Genomic DNA, 22,976 nt, shown 5'->3' on the forward strand with positions numbered 1-22,976 from the left:
CAACAAATTGTCTCATCCCCGAGGTATTTACCAAAGGGTCGGCAGAGCAGTGGTGACGAAAGCATATAAATTTAAAAGAAATGGTAGATAACAAAAAAAAAAAAAAAAAAAAAAAAAAAGGGGAATTACCAAAAAAAAAACACTAAAAAATAAAGCAACGAAAAGACGGAATAACAAAAAAATAAGATAACAAAAAAAAAAAAAAAAAAAAAAAAAATTGCAGCAGACGCGTAGCCGGTATATGCACACGCGCGACGGCGAAGTTAGAGGTAGAGGTCACTTCCTCACTGCGCGTGGTGGCTACCCCCCCCTTCCTAAACTTCACTGAGGGAAGCGAGGTCCCTCACTTGATCCTGCGTTTGGCTGCCCATTTTGAGCGTCCCATTTTCCACAAAGCTCGGGTTCGCATTTATTCTAGTCTTCCCCTTAACCAGGGACGAAAACTTCACGTACTCGTTCGAAACAGGAGGCAAATCTACGTTCCCCCTATTTTCGTACGAGTAACCTAAACTGGAATTACCAAATTTCTTTGTCTCTCCAGAAAAATATTTTCTAGGAAATTGATCTGAATAAATATTTTTAATTTTGCAAATTTTTCCAAAGCTCGCAGTACCTTCATTGGTAACTGGCGTTGCCGTGTCTGATGCACAATTAAAAAAATTCCTGGACTGTGGCTTCTTCAGCTCTCTGTGGTTTCCATAGGAAGTGTCTACATCTCCGTATTTGACGAATGCGTTTTTTTTATTTTGATGGTACGGAAAATAGCTACTTTGGAGGAAATGATTTTTTGTGCCTCTGCTCTGTTTGTGGAGCACCGTGTCAGGAGTTTTTCCCAAGTAGGTGGTCACAGGGTTGTCCATCTTGTCCACCAGTGCGTAGCTGTTGTCAGTTATGCGCCCTTCTCTTTCTCTTTCTCTCTGTTGTTGGTATGCATCCTCCAGGGGGTTAAAAACCTGATGGTTATGGTTATGGTTATTTTTCTTCCTTTCCTGATTGAACCCCCCATTCGGATCAACATATTTATTCCTTTTAAGTATGCTCCTGCTCTTAAAGGCATGATCGCTTTTATCATTTCTGTAGTTAAAGAAGATGCTGTCATTGGAGGTCAGTAACTTTTCTTGTTTTACGTTGTTCATCGAAGTAATAAAGTTTCGATAATTTTTCCCCTCATTTGGGGGGGAGAAGAAGAGGCCTTCTCCTCCTGTGCCATGATTTTTAACGCTTAAAACTTCTGCCAATTGTGGATTGCTATCAATTTCGTTTTTTTTTAAAAAATTTTTCTTCATGTCATTTTCCCTTTTGTATCCATCCCGTAAGTTGGCGCCTCCCCTATAAGACGCAGTGGCATACGTAAATGAGTTCCTGCTTTCGAAGGGGATGTACGATCTCTTCCCTGATGCGCGTTCCTTATCGTTGCACTTGTATGTGCCTCTCCTTTTGTCGCTTGGGGAATACATGTTCTGATGAGCGTACTGATGTGCATATTGGTGGGCATATTGCCTTGTGTACTGGCGAGTATAATGGTTACTATGCTCACTGTGCGTAACGCTATTGGCGGGGGTGTCTCCTCTGTGGTTTTCTCCTTGATGCTGCACTTGGTCACTGTTCGGGCGATAGGTGTTCGCTTTGTTTGACCCTCTGTTTGATTCTTCCACATGGGTGCTTAGGGGGAGAATCAGTCCATCCGTTTTCACCTCTGTACTTGGGCCCACACTTTCTTGGCCAACCTGCTCTGCGCTATGGACATAGTATCCGTTTTCACTTCTATCCGGGGTATCTCCCATCTGTGTGTTACTGTTTCCACTGTGGTAATCAACAATCGAGTCGCTGTGGCCAGAATTATTACTTCCCCCGTTATTGTTATTTGCTATAGTAGTTGTTGTAGTGGTAGTAGAGTTGCTATTGTTGTCAGTTTTTCCTCTTACTCTGTTCAAATCGCATTTCATAAAGTCTGTTTTTTTTAAGTACGTACAACTCAGCGCATGATGAGTGTCTCCTCCTTGCTGCGCTGATCCCTTCTCAGTCGAAAGCGCGCCACTGCTCGGGAAACCATATTCTCCCTCTACATGGTAGAGTTTACTATTGGAATTGTCATTCCGGTTATGTTCATAATTCTGGTCTCCCTCCCAGTTTTTATCCTTCGTGTTGTGATCTTGTTCCATTATCAGACTGTTCGTGCCATGTTGGGCGAGTCCTGACAAATCTGTGTTTTTTCTCCAGGGAGTCGTATCAAGAGAGAGCTCTTCCACCTCCTCACCTTTGAGACGATTTACACATTGGTTAGTGACATGGTTCTTAAAAGGTTCAGCTTCTATCTCTTCAGCTACTTTCTCCTGAATAGTATAAATGGACGTGTCCTTATCTACCTGCTCCTTTTTTATAACCTTCATTTTGCTATCTGGATTACTCGACATTTCTGTCCTGCACAACTTGGTCTCCCCTCTGTGCATCTTTTTATTTTTCCCCTGGGCAAAAATATAAGTATTATAATTCCCCTGTTGTTCGCCCATGGGGAGGTGCTCTTCACTTTTACCTTCTGGTGGAGTAGACTTTTTTTCCACACTACATGCGGTGGTGCTGCTACCCATCGGGGGTACTCCGTATGAGTTTTTCTCATCTATGAACCCATTATCTGTATCTAATGGAGTAGGTTCACACAAGTTTAGATCATTCGATTGGCAATAATCTCCATAGGGAGTAATATCATCCCCTGTTTGGGAATTGTACTGATGATGCCCCTTTGCATTTTTTCCTTTCTGGCAAGCATCATCCCAAATGTTGCAATGTTCACCAGGAAGGATGCTATTTTGAGCAACTCTGTTATCTCTCAGTTGGTTTCTCGCTATGTCGAAGGGTTCAATTTTTTTGTCGTATCGTGTACATTGCCCGTTTTGCTTCACATTAGTAGTTGCACAAGGGGGGAGATACCTTGGGGACTGTACGGTCGATCGGGATGGAGATACTCCTTCTCGAAGAATCACTTCCCCCTCATCCGCCACCGACGCAGGGGAATCCTTAATAAAGCTTTTCGTTCTCTTGGACAAATGATAGCTCGTAGCGAGATTTACCCCTTGGTTCTTTTTCATATAATGAAAATAATTCTGCCTGACATTATTCAGGTCCAAATGGGATTCACTCAATTGGTCGTTGTCTTCTCTCATCGTGTTGGCAGCATAATCCGCACTGGTGAAAGCTCCTTTCTCGTAAATGCCATTTTTTCCAAGCGGTCTAACAACTTTTGGTCCCTCCACATCTACTACAGTGTGAGACAAATTACGGAATTTAGAATCCCCCCTGAAACGGAGAAATTTATTTTCTGGTGATCCTGTGGGCGTATCTCTTAAAACACTTGTCATTGAGAGATTATTCTTTAGGAAGATCGCCTTTTTGTCATTCGTCTGGTTCTCATCATCATGCTGTTGAGGAACATCCTCGTCGCTAATTTTGCTCCTCCAAATATCGCTTTTGTTATTTCCTTGTTCGAAAGACAGTTGGTAGTTTTTTTTTTTTTTCCTTTTGTACTTTTTAATTAAGGTGCAAATGTTGACTATCGGGGGAAGTATTGCTCTCTTTGGAGTTGCGACCACGTTGTTGTTCTTCTGCGTGTCATCAGACAGTAGTGAGTAGTGCCAGATGTTATCTTGTTCATTTATATTGTCTTCCGCGAGATTTCCTTCAAGCTGATCCTTGGTATTAGAAAAAATTTCCGTTATCGCCCTCAGCGTTTCAGCGTGTGCATCCTCTGCATTTAGGTCCATGTGATACAACATAGTGAGGACACTCCTTCCTCTACTGGGGTTCTCTCCACGCGAGGGCATGCTAGTTTCTGGTGGAGCTTCTCCATCCCTACTTGGATTGGCTTGTTCACCTGTTTGGGGGATTCCTTCCTCTGCTGTACACGATATTCGCGGCAAAATCGAAAGGTGCATGTCGTTTCTCTTATCTGAATCTTGCCCTGTGGATCCCTCCTGGGGTGGAAAAAAATTACCTACATCTTCCATGTCTACGAATGTACATCCATCATCCTTCTCATTCTCCAGTGTCATTTCTACTGTTTCTTGTATGAACAACGGGAGGTTACACAAGTTTCTGTAGGTGAGGTCTTGCCTTTTTTTCATTTCCCTTGGTTTATTCGTTTCTCCTTTCGTTTGCCATTTCGTTGATACATTGCAGGTCTCTACCTGTTCGGTGCAGAGGGAGGGATCGTTGCGACAGGTCTGGTCGGTCATCTGTTTTTTCATCTGCTCGGATATTTGCTCCGTCTCGTCGGTTAGGTCCTCATGCCTGGATATAATTTCTTCTTTGCTCATTAACCCATCTGTTCTCTTCTCATGTTTCATACTCTCTTTGCAATCTTTATCGATTTGAATGAGTTGCTTTCCTTTTGTTTGATTTTCTAATTCGACTTCTAAGTATGATATTTTGGTAGTTTTCCCGCATGGTATGTGGTCGGCCTTTTCAATTTCCATACATGGGTTAAGAAAATCATTTGTGTGTCTTCCTCTGGGTAGTGAAGCCCTGTCCTTAGCGGTTTGTCCCGTATCCTCCGATTTCGCATCAACTATTTCATCCACGGGTTCTTCTCCTCTTCCTTCATCTTCATCGCTGTCGATGCCATCATCCTCTTCATCCTCTTCGTCCTCCGCGCAATAACCGTCGACCTCGTGATGGTCGATGAACTCAAGGAAGGACCCCACATTGATGTTCTCCTTCTGGAATATCCTGCAGTTGTCCGGGATCTTGTACTTCTTATGCTGAATATGCGTGCGGTGCATGTTGCAGTTAGGGATATATAGCTTGTAGTGCTTACTAAACGGTTCGGCTAGGAGCAGATTTTGAAGTTTCTTATAACCAAAGTGCAAACTGTTCAGCTCCTTCTTGAACTGAAGAATGAACTGTTGCTTCAGTTGTGCCAGAACAAGTCCATTTGGTTTGTGATCCACCAAGAGAGAAATTATTTTCATCACTTCTTCTAGTGTATCACAAAGCTCATAATTGAAATGTTTTATTTTTGGATATAGGTCATCTGCACTTTTTTCGCATGCCGAGACAGGCAAAAGAATTCTTTGGGAATAGACGAATATGCCTTTGTGTATAGCTAGCTGTACTAGGTGTATAATATCTCCTAGGCGCTTTGACTTGAAGTGGTTAATTTCTTCCTTGAGCTTGGCAGCGAATGCATACCTTCCTCCGTTGAACATGTAGGATTTAAGCTTTTTAGTGGTCGATGAGCAGAAGATGCACTCGCTTCCGTCTTCGCTTCTTCCGGCGGGAGGGTTCGCAGATACATCGTTAGTCACGTCGATAGTCAATTTGGTAGGAATGTTCGTCGTCACAATGGTTGTCGTTTTCGTAGCCACTTCGGTAGGATCCTCCGTGGCCACCCCGCTCAGCGTCGTGGCAAGCGCCACGCTGACAGGGGAGAGCAGATCCATAGGAACATCGCTAACCGATTTGTCCTCAACAAAGGGAAAGTCCACCTTTCCAGAAGAAGCTTTCTGCGCCAAGTCACTTCCATCGACCAGTTCGCCCGACAAGTTGTCATTCCTTCCATCTTCGCACTGAGCGGTGCATCCATCAGTGCTTCGATTCGTGGTGCCACTTTCGCTCTGACGCTTCTCCCCGTGTTTTTCCACCCCGACAAGTTTCTCCTCCCCAGTGGCCAGAAGAGCTGGCGACACGACATCGCTCCCATCCTTTTCACTAGCCTCTCTTTTATATCTCATCATTTTAATGGCAAACCTGTGTAACAGAATCCAATCCTTCTTCGTGAAAGTATCATTCATGTTGTGACTGTCTACAAATCCCTGGAATCCCTTAGGCTCCTTGTTCAAATAGATAACGCACCCTATTTCTCCTTTCACCCTCACCTCAATTTGTATGCTACAGAGGTTTGTTAGTTGTCTCAAAATATAAGCTACCTCCGATGCAGACCAGAAATTGTAGTTGATGTAAATTTTCATCTGATTCGCTACATCTCCTAGATACGATTTGATTCCTTCTTGGTATAAGAATAAGACTGATTTGTAAAAATAATATTTGAGCTTAAAAAAAAAGGCATCTAGATCTAGATCCTCTTTTTTAATAATCAGTAAGACCTTTTTCAGCCACGTGTTCTCAATAGTAGGTTCTATAATGTACTTGTTTGTGCAAAAAATATTTTTCTTGATCAAGTCTACGTAAGCGCATTCATTATCATTAGTGTCTCCTCCGATTAGAAGGGAAGGTTGTTGCTCCGCATCTACTTTGTCATAATTGACTCTCACCAACTTCTGTGTTTTTGTAGAAGGATACCACCCACCATGGTTGTTGTAAACGATCCAGGTAAGTCCTCCTTTGCGGAAAGTACTCACAGTTTTGATGTTGTTAAAAACGTACGAATTCTGAATACTCGATTTCCTTAACTCATCAATGATAAGCAAATCCTCATCTGAAAAAAGAATATCTCTATTCATAATTTCGTTTATCTGCTTTAGGTAAATACCATCATCTATGTTCAGACAAGAACTACATAAATTTAAACTGAAATTTTTACTTCCTTTTTTTTTCCTACTGCTTCCTTTGGCATTGTTGGAAAGGCACATATCTGTTGTTGGGTTATTTTTTTGATTCATCATGTTGCTATTTCTCGTAAATCCATCCACCACCCCTCCTCCCATTATTTTTTTAGGCCTCTTTTTTAAGCCAAGACTTAGACATACATTCAAGCTATTGGATGTCCTCATGTCGGGGGATAAATTTTCCATATCGATTGTGTTATAGTTGAAAGAATTACTATCAATAGATTCACTCGATTGGGGTAGGATGCGCCTTCTTCCTTCTCCATCTCTGCATACTGAATTTAAAACATTCCCCCTGGATCGCTTCGTTGTCAAGTCTATGAACGAGGTTCGTCCTACTTCTTGTCGTGCAGATGCGCACAATAATGTAGGGGGGCTGCACAAGGGAGAAGTGCAAAGAACAGAACTTCCTACGGAGGAAACTCCATTGTAAGGTATCTCCCCGGGATACTTCATCACGGATAACAAGTCATTCACCTTCGATGGGGTAATATTGCGCTGTTCTGGGAGCATATTCACCTTGGTAAGTAGACCACTTCCAGTAGGCACTCCTTCCATACGTTTCCCATAAAATGGCCTGTCAAATGATTGGTCCGCCTTGGAACTTGAAGTGAAATTTCCATGATTTGAGGGAGGTTCTTTCTTCAAAATACTTAACCTCTGCTCATAGGGGGTAGAGAAACTATTGTAAGCTCCATTCTTGTAATTTTTCCTTTTGTTGGAAAACTCGAGGTTTCCTTTTTCTCGCGTCGTGGACTTGGTCAAATATTTCACCTGATTGTAATCGTCCCGATGACCGTTACAGTTACCGTTACCATCGCCATTACCGTTGTCGTTGTCGTTGCCGCTATTGTCAATTCTGTTAATAAGGCTAATGCTCTTATGCGAGGCGAATGGTTCTACTTCAATCTGCTTGATGGAGGAATCAAAGGCGGGTTTTGTTTTAACCTTTTGAAGGTTTCCACCAGGATTGATGAGGACCTGTTCTGTCCGTTGCGCCGGCCCATGAAGCTCTCCTCCATTTTGTTTAAGCCCCATTTTTGGATTGTAAACCTGGTTCTCCTTAACCTCCTTCATCATAACATCATGAGTGCGTATTTGGCTTGTCTTCTCATCTCCGTTCAATACATCTACCTTCTCCTCCAGAGACCGTTCTGCGTACCCAGGAGAGGTCTCCCCTATCATGCTGCAAGCGGCCATGCCATTATTACCCCCTGGTGGAAAATTCAATTCGTTTGCTCTATTAAGCATAGCATAAGAATTCCTTCCCTTCCGATAGGTACTTGTCAATTTCGGGCCATTTGTCGTCTTGTACTCTCCATGAAAAGACCTTCCACCCGTATTCCGAATGATAGGATCTTGAATCAGTGTGCAGTTTTTACTTCTCTCCTCTCTGTGCAAACCCAACTTGTTCATGTGGCTCCATTCTCCATTATCATTAAACGAATGAGCCATGCTATCCATTTCGATACGATTGTTTTGGTTACTCACAGGAGTAATCACTGTCTGCTTAACAGTCGAGTAGTAGTTCTTACCCTCCTCCTGGTACTTATCGTTTCCATGCAACTTGGTGAAGGTAACACTTGAATTCTTCATCTTGCTCATCGGCAGTAAACCTTTTTTATCATCCTCTGTGCTCCTTTTTCGGATGCCTTGATACGCCGTGCCGTTAATGGGGTGCTGTTTATTCTGGCTTTGCATGGGGGGGACACTTCCTCCAGAGGCCCCCTGACTTAGGTTCGTTTCGCCACTGTCGTAAATAGCCATTTCTCAGGTTCTCTCTTTAACAGGGTGTTGATCTCTTGAGTTTGTCTTTCCTTCCTTAACGGGGTGCTATCGTACAGGTGTATATTTCGGAAATGTACTCTTTGGTTGGTCTGGTGGTTTTATTTAATTACGATGGAGGGGGTTTTCAGTGGGGAAAACGTTGCTATCTTTCCTTTTATTATCTATATAGATGGGAATTCTTTCTATTCTTGTTTATATCTACTGCGATCAGTGAATAGGTTAGTCGAGCTGATTATCAATTTACCATAAATGGGAGGACTCCCCTAGTGAGAGTGGTACAAAAAAAAAAAGAAGAAAAAAAATATATATATACCATCGAAATGGTGCAACGATCAAATGTGGATAAACAAACCTGATATTCAAATGAAATGTGTCTATCCGTGCGAACTGAGAGAACAACAAATAGATGATCATATGACAGGTAGACATACAGCGGAAGAATGATTTCCTGGCTACCTAATTTAACAGGTAGTACTTGGGGGGAAGGACGTATCCCGTACGAAAAAGGATAGCACAACGAATTTCAAACAAATGGCGTCGTATAAAGAAGCTAACAAAATGGACGACCCAGTGGGGTGGTCGTGATGGTTGCGCTTAGACACGTGAGTATACACACAGGCATTCACCCAACCGGCTACCTTTTTCGCGTCGAGGCAATTTTTCCTCTTCGCTCAAATCTATACTAATCTTAAAAAGGAGAAGCGCCCCACGCTATTAAGAAAAAAATATATATATATATATATGTACACGTGGGTGGACTGCTTCTGCGGCGCTGTTATGGAGTTTCCACACGGTTTTACTCCTTCGGCTGGTTATGCGATCCCGGATGAGGACGCTAAAGGGAATGGCAACAAAAAGGGATAGTTCAAGCGGAATCACCTCTTCGGATGACAGAGTAGAATAATCTAACAAAGCGATGCATATATATATATATATATATATATATATATAGATATAGATATAGATATAGATATAGATATATATAGGAAGGTATTTGCAACGTAGCAAAAAGGAGGTATGGAAACCAAACTGCGAACAAAAAAAAAAAAAACGAGTCAAGGTGAAAGGTAATTGGATGCCGTTACTTGGAGTGCAAAAATAAAAAGACAAGTGGAAAATGGATTCTTAAGAACAAAAGTAATAATATTTAAAGGGAACATGTGTCAAAATATATACGTGTGTATAAATATAAAAGTAGCTTCACTCACATGCGGCTTGTGACGATGGAGCTATTCAGAATGAGCGGATGGTTGGAAAAAGAAAACGTAGAAAGAACACACGTGGGGCATCATGCACTAACATTAACCTGCACGGAAAAGATGAACAAAACGGACGATGTGCTTGTTCTGCCAATTGAGGCAATTACTTCTTCGTCCACCAACATAGAGCATTAGTATTATCCAATGCTAGAAGCTTTATTCATTTAAAAACAAGAGCTATTCTGTGGACAAAGGTGGTCTCCTGTAATGGATGAACAATTCAAATGGTCTATACACCGAAAGATAATTCAATTTTTTTCAATGAATAAAACAAAATTGCCTGTACTATTTAGGCATGTAATTCGTACTGCACGTTTGCTTAGATGCACAGTAAAAAATATACATATATATATATATATATCGGTGGACGGGAGGCAAAGTGAGCGGATCAAACGGTAGATATATATAGCACATGTTGGTCTGGTGGTCACCATGCTAGGAATGCTCCTTCCAAGGAAAAACAATTAATCAGTGCGTTGGCAAATACGTTTCGAAGACGTCTAACAAATTATAAACGCACAAGGACACATATCAAGTGGCAGGAAAACACAATTGCAAGGATACGGTTTTGTAAAATGAGACAAGCAGCAGAATATCAGAATGTTAAAGGGGCGCTTAACAAATCGGACAAACGTGGAGCATTCACTATTCGGGTTGGCTCTCCAAATGGTGGCGTACTATAAGGAAATGTTCCACTCCTTTGAGGGTAACAAAGTGGGGCAAGGCGGGCCGTAATGGCACAAAGACAAAAGATGCGCAGATGGTGGTTAGCGCAAGTGAACTAGCCAAACCGGTAAAACAAATCGGGACAGAGGGGAAAAAGGACACGTAAAAAAAAAAAAAAAAGGGACTGACAAATGGATTGGACGGAGACAGGGAAAGAGGTCATAAAGTAAACCTTTAACACGGTTGCGGTCGGGCTTCCAGAACGAAAAAAACAAACGAACGCAAGAAATGTAATTATTACAAACTTTTCATTCAATGCGAAGAATACGTATTTAATTAATCCAATCAGAAAAGAAAAAGGAGAAAAAAATATAAAAAAAAAAAAATAATAAAAATGTGTAACAAGCTAACTAGTTGACAGGGAGTACACAAAAAAAAAAAAAAAAAAAAAAAAAATACATGCATGCATGCATATACACAATGTTTTTTTTTGGAAATTATGTTCCTCGTATGGTGGATATTAACACATGCTTTGTGCGTATGTTAAAAATATTTAGGAAAAAATATTTCGCATACTTTGCATACTTGGCATACTTTGATACACGTCACTTGCTTACACACACTTTGCACACTCGCGCGCTGGTCTTATGGAAGGGCGTACACGAAACAGGGGATGCGGAATGATGAAAAAAAAAAATGCGTTGAAATAAAAAATAAAGCAGACAGAGCAGGACAAGAACGAATGGATAATGCATAATGCGTGTTGTGTAACAGCCGTGAAGTCGTCACCAGACGCACACACTTGCATTAGTACAAGATCTAAAAGTGTTTGCATGTTATATGTTTATGTGTATATTCGTTTATATGTTTTTTTTTTTTTTTTCCTTTTTTTTTCCTTTCTTTTCCCCCCGGGTGAGCAATTCTTGCTGTAACATTCTGTGCCAAAACATGGGCGCTCTTCACTACGTGCATGTCATTAAAGGTCTTTTCGGTTTTGGTAAAATTGCGCATTTTTTTTTTTTTTTTTTTTTTTTTTTTTTTTTGTTGCCGATACATGGAGTGAGGTAGCGAGCTCGTGGTATGAGATTTAGACGATATTCCTCCTGTCCAACTGGAAACGCGGGAGAATAAGATGCGTGCGTGTGTGCATAGGGGTTAGCCACTTGACCGCTTAACTGGTTAGCCGTTTCACTGCTTAACGGGATAACCGACCAACGGGTCAAGTCGTGAACGCACGGGTGTGTAAAGGGCTCCCTCTCACAGGGGCGTTAAAATAAAAAAAAAAAAAAAAAAAAGAAGTTACCACCTGGTCTGAAGCACTTATGGCGCTTGAACAGATCTTAACAAAACTTGGGGCGCAAACGTTACAGTCGGGCCCAATGCACGCAGCGAGCGGTTACGGGGCAGAATTGGCCTAGCGGAATGCAAATGAGCGGGCCATTCTCAGTTGTCTCTCTACTGCTCAACTTTTTTCGCTGTGCACACATTTGGGGAATACCCCTCCCCCCCAAAAGAGCACCCATTGGATGGAGAAAAAAAAAAAAAAAAACATATATATATCCGCCCGACTTCACCATCTAATATTCCCCACCAATAGTGTTGTAAAAAAAAAAAAAAAAAGGAATGCGTTAAGGCACATTCACCGTTCGGTTCCACTAGCAGTGCGCTTGGGCTTAGGGTACACTCTTCTTTTTTCCTTTTTTCTTTTCCTTCTTTTTTTTTTTCGCTTTTATTCTTGCCTCTCTGCATAATATGCTCTTGAAAAAAAAGGAGGAGCCCCGCGGAAAAGGTATATCCTTCCATCCTCAACTTTTATCCCCTTGTTAGAATTGCAAAAGGCAGGGGAGAGACCATAAACAGGACCTTAGACATAATTTTACTTTTCCCCAGGATTTTTTTTTTTTTTTTTTTTTTTTTTCCCAAATTTGCGATTGCAATATTTTTTCCAATGCACTACGCTTTGAGGCACGCTGCGCAAGCTGCACTTCTCCGGTGATACCCCCCATCATTGTCCCCATCTCATTGAATTCCCCGTATAGCTCTTCCAGTGCGGCAGTTTCGCGCGCTACCGACACTCTGCGCTTCGCCTACTACTTATACACGCATGTGCACAAGTGGGAACCCTGCCCAAGGGTAACACACAGAAAATTTCCTCTCCCTGCTTGAAGGAGAATCTCACCTTTGGGGGTAATTTTCCAAAAACGCGCAAAAGAAAAAAAAAAAAAAAAAACATACATATGAACATGTATATAATGCATAGTGCTCTTTTACTTTATTATTATATTTTTATTTACTTTACGCCGTTTTAACCCACTTTGCACATTTTTATTTCCCCCTGTGGAGTTTTCGTGCAATTTCGCACACACTTGGCTTGAATGCAAACTGCAAGCAGACTGACGGTCTACTTCTCCCAACCGGGAAGAGTCACTCCATGCCGCGGTTTACAGCAACTTGGGCACACTCCCCAAAAGTGAGAAAGGCTCACACGGGCAGGCGCGTATCCGCCCCTAGGGGATGATACAAGTGCGCGTGCTCATGTGCATGTGTGCGCAAACGCGGTAGACGGAGCACTGTGGTGAAAATTGCCTGAACGGGTCAGGTGAAAGAAGGAAAAAAAAAAAAAAAAAAAAAAAAAAAAAAAAAAAAGGAACATCTTTTGTTCATCGCAACGGGAGTTATGTATCCTCCTCGGCTTCCCCCATGATCCCCATACTCGCGTGCGCGTCCTGTTGAAGCGAAGTAGTGGAGAAAATTTCCAACACGGAATTGTTCAGTCTCGCTCTCCTGTGCATCATCCCACCACGTAGTGATAAGGATATAATGTTCGGGTCGTCACTGCGGCGCGCCAGAGGCACGGTTGTAATGGACGCGAACCTGCCAACATGAATTCAGGACCCAATTATCGCGAGTGTTCCATCTCGCACGCTGAAAGTGTGAATGGGGACTCACGTGGGAACGAAAATGACTACAGCTGTCACGCATATGGCGCCAGCAGCGAGAAGAGGAGTGACTATGGAGACAGCCCAAATGATCCCTCGGCCATGATGTACATCCCACATGTAAACTTGATGGGGAAAGGGGCATACCCTGTGGCAGGCCCCAAAATAAATATAATCTGTACAGCTCATCCTAGCTGCAGCGAAGTGAGTATGGCTGAGGAAAGTGCGAACGCTTCAGAAAGGGTGTCCAGAAAGGCGCCCGAAATGGCTAGCGCCGTCACACGCAGTAACAACCCGAACGGGACAGTAAAGAATCCACTCACGAACAAGGAAGAAAAAAACTTAGACATGAGTTTTATATACAATAAGTACGACCAGAATGGATTGCTCTATTGCAAATCTATTAAGTTTTTGATGAAAAGCGAAACGAAACATAATTATGTAAAGACGTTAACAGTGAAAATTAACAGTCTCAAAAGTATTGGGGGAAAGCAGTACATGAGGCTGGAGCTGTCCGATGATACAAATGAGTTGTTTTTTTATTACCTAGATTTGTATGAAGAAAATTACGAAAGCATAAAACGAGAACAGACGCTTGTTATTAACTTTGATTTATTTCCATTTAAATTTATCGACCTGTTGGAAGAATGTGTGCTCGAAAATGAGCAATGTGAAAAAGTGGAGGACCAGAGATTGCGCGCTGTTCTCATGCTGGACGGGGGTGGTAAAATGACCGAACGGGATGCACACAATTATGGAAACAGTGGGAATGACAATGGAGGGGGGAAGGTGGGTGGGTCCCATCCCTATTACAATAATCATATAAACTCTGGATACAACGGTGGTGGAAGTAATAATCCAAGTTACTATAGACCATATGCCTACAAAGGCAACAACGATAACGAGGAAAAAAATGCAGAATGTGCAGTTCTCAATTTGGTCGAAATTAATCAGTTTAAAGAGCTCACTCATTTGTCTCTCCAGCTTAAGAGAGCTGATCATGAAAACGTAATTAGCTATTTGTGCAATAATATAAAATATATAAAATCGTACAATGGGGAAATCATCACCAAGCTGAATGAAGAAATTGTACAAAACAGTCAGAACGTTGTCGAAATTAGGAATTTGCAAAAAACGATTGAAAATTTGGAAAAAAATATTGACAATTTGAAATGCGACTTTAACAACACATTAAACAACGACATAAACAAGTTGAGAAAAGAACACGAAAGGATTATCGAAAAGAAAGAAGAAAAATTCAACTCCGAAAATGAAGAACTCAAAAAAGATGTGGAAAATTTAAAAAATAAATTTACACAATTAAATGAAATGAACCAAAATTATGAACAAAAAATTTTTCACCTGAACGGCAAGGTAAAAAATTTGAAAAATGAGTTGGAAGAAAAAAACGCAAACTTTGTAAAACTCCTGAAGGAGAAGGAAGACATCGAGTGTGCCAAATGTGAACTGGAAAAATATAAAAACACATTTACTGTTGAGTTTAATAATCTTAAAACAAAATATGAAAAGGAATGCGAAAGTAATATCTCCAATAGTTCCAGTTTTGAAAGCATCAAAATTAGCAACTCCAATCTGGAAACCGAACTGAAAAAATACAAAGACAGGAATGGAAAACTTGAAAAAGAAATCAACATCGCCATTGACGAAATTAACAAGGGGAATGACATCATCACGAAGCTTCAAACACAGCTACGCAAGATGAAGGACAAGCTGAAGTGCAAGACGATTGAGCATATGAACGTGGAGAAAGCCAGCTCGCAAAACATGAATGAAATTGGAAAACTTCAGGCAGAGGTCAAAGCCTTGGAGGATAAGCTCACTCAGCGCGAGTCCGCGGAGGAGGCGCTCCGCAGGGAGGTCGACGCCCTGCAGCGTCGCAACGACGAGATGGCCAAGGAGTTGAGCATATCCCGGGAAGGTGAGGATTCGGAAGGGTTCATTGTTGGCCATCATCAGTTGAACGTGCGTGAAGTATACAAATCGCTTTCCCCTCCCCCCCGCGCAGTCAACCTCCGCCTGAATAAGGAAATAACCAACAACAACCTGGACATGTACGCCGCCAAGCTGAACGTGGGCGGGCCCCCGAACGTTGTACCAGGTGAAGCAAAAGCGGAAAGGCTCATCGCACCGAGTGGGCACTTTCCCCACTTGGCAATTTTCTCTACCGTTATTTTATTTGCCTGATTTTATTCGATTGATTTGATTGGTTTGATTGATTTGATTGGTTTGACTGGTTTGATTGATTTGATTGATTTGATTGATTTGATTGATTCTTTTTCTTTTTTTGTGGTCCGCCCCCCTGCAGGTGCCAACTTCCGCGTCGACACGAACCTCCTGGACAAGGACTTGTTCACGAAGTTGAAAGCAAACTTGAAGAGCTCCACGACGCCGGGTCCGAGCCCCGCGTACCGCATGGACGGGTAGGCCATCAAGGGAAAAAAACTGGAACGAAATGGAAAACAAAGAAAACGAAATGTCAACAAATGGAGCGCCAACACCTCCACTGTACAACCCACGCATACACACACGAACGCATATCCCCTTCCTCCCCTCACAGAAACATGAACCTGAATTTAATGAATGGGAAAATAGACACCCTGGGTATGCAAACAAGCATGCACAAATGAGGCACCACGGAACGAAAACACTTAACCACACATACAAATACATGCACATATGACTCCTTAGCACTTTTTTCCGTTATATTTATCCCCCCTTTTTTTTTTTTTTTCTTTTTTTTTTTTTTTTTCCTCTCCACTAACAGACATCAATGATAGGTACAGTAAGCCGGTGAAGTTTATCCCCCCCGGAATTTGATATCCCACTGCATACTTCCTCGTGAGCAGTACTTTAATTTTTTTTTTTTTCGTCTTGACTTTGCGCAGCCATCAACCTGGCGATCAACCTCATCTTAATTTTTAAGTGCCTTTTTTTTAATCGTAATTTTTGCGTGTCCACTTTTTCCGCCGCATATGTCGTCCCTTGTTTTTGTGTTCAACTTCCATGCCCGACGCGCGCGGCAGAATCATTCGAATGTACACCCCCTGTATCGATGCAAGTATCAGATGCTTCCTTCCTGCGTTTCTCTCTTCTGAGTATCTTCTCTCCCTGTGAGATGATCTTTCTGGGTTCCCTCCTCCCACCTCTGGTACGCTTGACACCCCTTAGCGACAAACGCGGAGAGCGCAAAGAGTATCAAAATATTCTTGCTGTTCTTGAAGAAGGCCATGCACTTCTCCCGATCATGCAGAGAAATCCCCTTAATGCAATGTAGCAAGTAAAGCACATTGCAAGTCGACATGACGTAGTAGGAGTAATGCATATCGAAGAGGTAGCCAGACAAATAAAAGAGATAGATCATATTAATAGCTAGTAGCTTGGAATACTTCAATGTGTTATCCCCCCATTTTATAGCCAATGATTTCAAATTCAACTTTATGTCATCCTTTCTATCCTGGTGAGCATATATGGTGTCGTATATAATGGTTAAATAACACAAAGGTAAGAAGCTGACACATAGAGGAAATACATTTGCAGCTAGCTGTACATTCACACTGGAAGAAATTAAAAAGCCAAGGTTAAAGGTGATGGACAAATAGACCTGTGCATAGCAAGTTATTCTCTTCATTAAAGGATACGAAATGATGAATGCGGTCGACACTAATCCTGTGTAAATGGTTTGACTACTAAACTGAAAGAGGGTTAGGAGGGACAATGCGGAATGGATACCTAGGTACGTAAATGCTCGGCTTGTAGTAACGCTGTTATTTGCTAGTGGTCTGTTTTTTGTTCTTTCAACATGCTTATCAAAATTTCTGTCAAGGAGATCATTAATTATGCACCCAGCGATACGGCTATTGATACTTCCAAAGGTGAAGAGGGCCAGGTCTCTTCCTATCTTGGATATGAACTCCCAATTTAGTTCATTCCCTGGGGAGATAAATAGATTTTCCACGGGGAGGGTGAGGAAGTAACCGTACAGGGCTGAGTTCAGGAGAAGGTATACCCCTGTAGGAATGTGAAGTCTAGATAGCGTTATATACGCACTTAGGTTTTGCTTCACCTTGTTGGGGAGTGGGATTGCCATCAGCCAATTGTCACAAACTGGACTGCGATTGTTAGAGGTATCATTAGGCTGGTAACTTCCTGGGTTGTCCATGTCGTTGCTTCGATCCACCTTAAGCTTAACCCTCTGTGATTTATGTCCATCACGAGTACTGACAGAATAGTAACGATACATCATCATACCTCTTTCCCGATTGAAATTATTCTTACCTTGGTTACTTCCTGTGTGATCGACCCCCGTGGACGCAATTCCAGGAAGAGTTCTTCTTCTGCATAAATCGACCATTCCATTGCACGTTGGGGGAAAGGCCGACTTTTTCGCTTTTCCTGCGTTGAGAGTAAATATGGGATTTACTCCCTTCACAGGAATGCTCTTCATCGATGAGAGACCTTTGGACAGATTGCGCATTGTTTGCAGAGCCCCCATTCTGGGGCGAGGGCTACTCCGTTGGGCCCATTTCAGGCTCCCCCTTTTGTTGAGGAGGTAACTCCAATTCACATGCATCCCTTCTACCCTCATTAATCGTTCCTCCGGTTGACAAATATGGATGGTATGTTTTCAACCTTGGCGTCCTTACAGCGGTAACTGCGATTGGTGCATCCGCGAAGTCGTCACTCTGGTCACATGACATTGTCAACATTTGCTCATACCTGCGCGGCACACTTGCGACATGGAGGCAAGTCGTTGGAGCTTTCCATCAACTGATAAAATGTGCGCTTGGATTGATTTTGCCTCATTGTGTGGGGGGGGAGAGGAATATTTATTGCGGCATTGTTCTCGTGGTCACTCCCTGTTCGTTTCGCCGCGCTTTGGGTATCGCCTTTTTTTTTTTTTTTTTTTTTTTTTTTTTTTTTTTCATTGCGTCCCGTTTTTTCTCGTCTAGCTTTTCCCTCGCACTACATTTTTTTTTATTTCTATTTAACTTTTCTGTGATGTCCCTCTCGGTTTGTATTTCCCCCATTTCACCATCACTTTTCCACCTGTTCCCACTTTCAATACCGCATGCAGCTTTAACGCATCGAGCAAAAAATGAATCCCGCGGCATGGTCACAAAGGAACGTATTGATAAGCTTCTTTTGTGCCTGCGCGCGTGGGCCCCGGCAACCTCATAACGGGTAAGTCGTTTGTACGGCGTTGTGAAGGCCACGCATTGGAAGGGGTTTGCTCCGACTGCATTGGCTTACTCGCAGGTTCGGCGCAGGTACGACGCAGGTACGACGCAGGTTCGACGCAGGTACGACGCAGGTTCTCTTCAAATTCTGATAGCATTCGATTGGGTTTTTACCCCCTCTTGTCTGCTGACATGTTTGCCCAACGCAGGGATGACAAGTAATTCAACGTCGGTGTAGTGAAAAGCAACAGAGACAAAGCACGCCAAAAAAGGAAAGAGCTAGGGCCTCCAAGACCCTTACTCCAAATACGTTTGGAAGAAGGGATCAACAAAATGAAGTTCGCCGAGAAGCTAAAGCATCTGAAGGTGAAATCATGGGAAGACAAATACATCGATTATAAGTTTTTGAAAAAAATTATTAAAAGGAAAAAGAATGCAGAAATATGTAATTTATATGAGCGAATTGAAAAAAACAACAATGATGTTCTGGAAGTGTGTAACATACTAACCTCTGATAATGTAGGTGAAAATAGTAAAGATAAAAAAGGGGGGAAATATGATGATGTAGAGTGTGGAGATATCGATTACACGTACCTCTTTTTCTGGGTGCTACAAAGTTATATTAACATGGTTATAGAACATTATGAGCGGGAATTCAACTACCTTAACGATAAGGTGAATGAAATAAAAACGTTCCTCATGAGTGACAAAATTAACTTGAAGGATATGGATGTAATGAAGACCAAGTGTCTACACATTTATAACATGTTTGATATCCTTAACAACTACCTTAACATTAATGTTCTTTCCGTTTATAAAATATTGAAGAAAAAAAATAAAAAAGAGAAACTCACAACTTCTCTGGACTTGTATCAGAAGTATTGCAATACGTTGCACCAGATAAGCCGTGAAGAGGAATTCAATGTACGTGGGAGGAGTCTTTTTTTTTTCGTGCCCATTTTTGTAGTGTTCTCTTTATGAAAGTGTTTTCTGTATATTTATCAAGCACTATTTCCCACCATTTCTTTGTAACTGCGTACACCTTCCTTACATCGTTCTTAATTTATTACCCCCCACACACAAACACAAACACACAAACACACAAACACACAAACACACAAACACACAAACACACAAACACACAAACACACAAACACACAAACACACAAACACACAAACACACAACCACAACACAAACAAACAAACACACACACACACACACCACACCTGTGCAGGCAAAAATCAAGTCGACCTACCTGTCCATCCAGAAGAAAAGAGGAGACAACTGTGAGAAGTTGGACTTTTTAAACTTCAAAATTTATATCAAGAATAAAATAGAGAGCATCTGGAAATATCGAGGAATCCTCTATACCCTCTGTGGCATACTTATCATCCTCGTTATCAACACCATCATATTACTCTACCTGAACAAGAACAACATAAACGTCAACACTATTTTGTCCATCCTGCCCATATATAGGCTGTTATACATTTTAAACTTTTTCTTTCTTTTCATTTTCGGCTCCTTTCTGTTCATGCATCTGTATGGGGTCAACTTCACGTAAGGAAGAACATTTGTGTGTCTACTCCGCGTGCGTCTACTCTGCGCGTGCCTACTGTGAGTGTTCCTATGTTGAGTGTTCCCATTTTGAGTGTGCCTATTTTGAGTGTGCCTACTGTGAGTGTTCCTATTTTGAGTGTGCCTATTTTGAGTGTGCCTACTGTGAGTGTTCCTATGTTGAGTGTTCCCATTTTGAGTGCACAACATTTACGTGTGATGACACATTCTACCCCCCCGCCAGGTACATCCTCGATCTGAACAAGATAATCGTGGACGAATACTACTACCTGATCAACGTAGTCATCTTCCTCCTTTTCCTCACGACGCTCTCCTTGCTCGTCTTCCTACTGGACGTTCTCTTCAAGCTTAACATTTTTTCCAACATACTTTTCCACGTTGTCATCCTTTTTATTCTCCTTTTCTGCACGACGATTATCCCCGTTAATTTTTACAAGTATAAGGAAACCAACTTTGTTTTCTCCTCCTTTTTGCGCGTTTTGTCGAGCGGGTAAGTAGGAGCAGTCATCAACTGAATGCTCGCACACAATTTCTTCTATTATGTTTCATCACTCAACATACTTTTTTTTTTTTTTTTTTTTTTTTTCTTCCCCTCTTAAAGTATTTTCCTCGTCAACAGCGTCAACCTCCTGGACAACATTATCGGGGACATCCTCACAAGCCTATCGAAAACCTTCTCAGATGTCCAGTACTTCGTCTGCTTTTTGCTGTAAGTGAGAGGGCTGGTGCGATACCGTGGTCCAACGCCTCGTGGCCAAGTGTTTCTCCCATTTTTCGCCCATTTTCCGCCCATTTTTCGCCTCTTTTAACACCCCATTTTAACACCCCATTTTAACACCCCATTTTAATACCACATTTACGTCATATTTACGTCATATTTATGCCCCCTTTTCTTCACCCCATTTTGCAGAAACGGAATGAAAACAAATGCGCCCGCGAAATGTCCAAGTATGTGAAGCTCCACAGGGGCGCCAGTGCCCACGAGGGGCAACGCCTCCCGTCTTTGCGAATTCGCTTTGTTGGACCATCCGCTTGACCACCTACCCACTCTCCTCTCCCCCCTGCAGTATTGGAAGGCTATATCAACCCCGTTTTCGTGGGGCTCCCTTTTTATTTCCGCTTCTGTCAATGCTTAATCAGGTGCGGAAAGTTGGCTATCATCCATAGGAGCAACATTGGATAAAAAAAATGGAGCAGTAGTTGTCACGCTGAACTGGTCGATGTAGCTTCCCTACACCGCCCTCCCAATTTGACCACCCCTCTACATGTAGGACGACTTTTCCCTTCTTCGCAGATACAACAACGAGAGAGAAAAAATTCACATTTTTAACATGCTTAAGTACTTGTCCGGAATTGTCATCGTGATATGCACATCCTTTAACTGGTGAGAATACAAGCACTTGTCAGAGGAACCTTCACACTGACTGCTTATCCACATGTTCATCTTTCACCTTTTCACACTGACTGCTTATCCACCCAAATCACAGGGCCTATCTAGGCTTGGGCGCGAACACGAGCAAAATTATCCTCATCTGCGCCTACGTTGTGGGATCCACGTACATGTATTTTTGGGACTTGTACTGTGATTGGGGGCTCCTTAAGGAGTACAATTATTTATTAAGGTGAGAGCAACGGGATGGAATTTTAGTTGAAGTCAAGGGGAGGAATATCTCCTCCCTGATGATAGAGGAAAAACAAAGCTAAGGTTGACAGCTTCGGGGGAGATTTTTCCAATTTTTTTTTTTTTTTTTTTTTTTTTTTTTTTTTCCCCTTTACAGGAAAAACAACAATTTGATGTACCCCCCGCATTACTACTACTTTGCCGGATTGCTAAATTTGGTAAACTACACCGCAGCGACTTCAGCAGATTGGCGAGACTTCGATCACCCAGGATGAGGGGTGTGCCCCGCCTACCTCCTCTCCAACACTGCGTGTCTTCCTTTCACCATTTTTCCATTTGACCATTTCGCCACATCACCATATCACCACATCAACACAACCAACACATCACCATTTCACCACCTTCGACGCAGGTCTTCAGGCTGACGTGGGCCGTCACCCTCATGCCCATTACCATCTTCCAGAATAAGGTATCACCGTGCAAATGGCACATTGCAGAAAAAAAAAAAAAAAAAAAAAAAAAAAAGAAAGTTAGAAAAATGCAATTCCTTTCAAATGAACTTACATTCCCCTCCACAGGAAATAGACGCCTTCCTAATAACCTTCGTTTTGATGTTCATCGAAGTCCTCAGGCGATCAATTGTAGGCAGACTAAGCGGTCGTGTCGTACGTCCTTGCACAGGCTTTTGTATGTATATGACACGAACCGGTTGCAAAGGCAAGTAAAAATCACCTCTTCCCAACCACTACCACCGTTCCACCTACCACCGTACCACCCACTCACCCCTCCCCGCAGTGGATTTGCTTTCGCCTGGAGAATGAACATGTGACGAATGCGTCCAAATACAGATCCATACTATGGGTAAGGCCCCAACAGGTCGATAGAAGAAAAGGAAAAGGATTAAATCTCAAAGGGGAGTCCCGGTTTCTGTTTCAGATTCGATTGCGGTGTGTAGGTCGTCTTTTTTTTTTTATGCTATGTGAACCTCCTTCATCATAGCATTCTTTTCCTCCCTCTCCGCAGGTGCCAAAAATGACGAAGAAGAAGAAGTTTTGAGGCTTTCCCTCCGTTGCTTTGCTTAAATTTTCGCACACTTTTTGCATTTTATCTTCGTCTTTTTTTTTTTCGCCTTTTTTTTTTTGCCCCCCATAAACACTTGATATTTGTTTGGTCTGTCTCACTGTCTGTATCCTTAGTGGGTTTCCTACTTAATCATCCCCGCCTACATTTTTTTCGCCTTTTTTTTTTTTTTTTCTTCGCTTCATTTTGGAGAATATTCGTAAATATATAACTGCTAAAATAGCAGGAATTTTTTTTTTTTTTTTTTTTTTAAACGTTGTGGTGAATTCGCCACGCTGGATAAACC

General features: G+C 42.1%; 4 protein-coding genes across 4 annotated transcripts; 2 read left to right on the forward strand and 2 right to left on the reverse strand.

The window, feature by feature from the left end:
• Nucleotides 1-314: 314 nt before the first annotated feature.
• PKNH_1142600 (conserved Plasmodium protein, unknown function) lies at nucleotides 315-8,327 on the reverse strand (the record flags this gene model as incomplete). The annotated part of the gene is made up of 1 exon (XM_002261562.1): nucleotides 315-8,327. One exon carries the CDS (start codon nucleotides 8,325-8,327, stop codon nucleotides 315-317), a length of 8,013 nt encoding a protein of 2,670 aa, XP_002261598.1.
• Nucleotides 8,328-13,155: 4,828 nt separating this feature from the next.
• PKNH_1142700 (spindle assembly abnormal protein 6, putative) lies at nucleotides 13,156-16,050 on the forward strand (the record flags this gene model as incomplete). The annotated part of the gene is made up of 5 exons (XM_002261563.2): nucleotides 13,156-15,151; nucleotides 15,239-15,331; nucleotides 15,539-15,653; nucleotides 15,791-15,834; nucleotides 15,998-16,050. 5 exons carry the CDS (start codon nucleotides 13,156-13,158, stop codon nucleotides 16,048-16,050), a joined length of 2,301 nt encoding a protein of 766 aa, XP_002261599.2.
• Nucleotides 16,051-16,294: 244 nt separating this feature from the next.
• On the reverse strand, nucleotides 16,295-17,707 carry PKNH_1142800 (4-hydroxybenzoate polyprenyltransferase, putative; the record flags this gene model as incomplete). Its single annotated transcript, XM_002261564.1, has 1 exon — nucleotides 16,295-17,707. The coding sequence occupies one exon, from the start codon at nucleotides 17,705-17,707 to the stop codon at nucleotides 16,295-16,297; it is 1,413 nt and encodes a 470-aa protein (XP_002261600.1).
• A 1,036-nt stretch (nucleotides 17,708-18,743) lies between these two features.
• On the forward strand, nucleotides 18,744-22,666 carry PKNH_1142900 (EXS family protein, putative; the record flags this gene model as incomplete). The annotated part of the gene is made up of 13 exons (XM_002261565.1): nucleotides 18,744-19,334; nucleotides 19,646-19,971; nucleotides 20,213-20,479; nucleotides 20,591-20,698; nucleotides 20,900-20,937; nucleotides 21,057-21,129; nucleotides 21,284-21,373; nucleotides 21,477-21,611; nucleotides 21,768-21,828; nucleotides 22,023-22,079; nucleotides 22,189-22,251; nucleotides 22,406-22,471; nucleotides 22,634-22,666. The coding sequence occupies 13 exons, from the start codon at nucleotides 18,744-18,746 to the stop codon at nucleotides 22,664-22,666; spliced, it is 1,908 nt and encodes a 635-aa protein (XP_002261601.1).
• Nucleotides 22,667-22,976: the final 310 nt, after the last annotated feature.

Source organism: Plasmodium knowlesi, assembly GCF_000006355.2.
Source record: "Plasmodium knowlesi strain H genome assembly, chromosome: 11".
Lineage (NCBI taxonomy): Eukaryota > Apicomplexa > Aconoidasida > Haemosporida > Plasmodiidae > Plasmodium > Plasmodium knowlesi.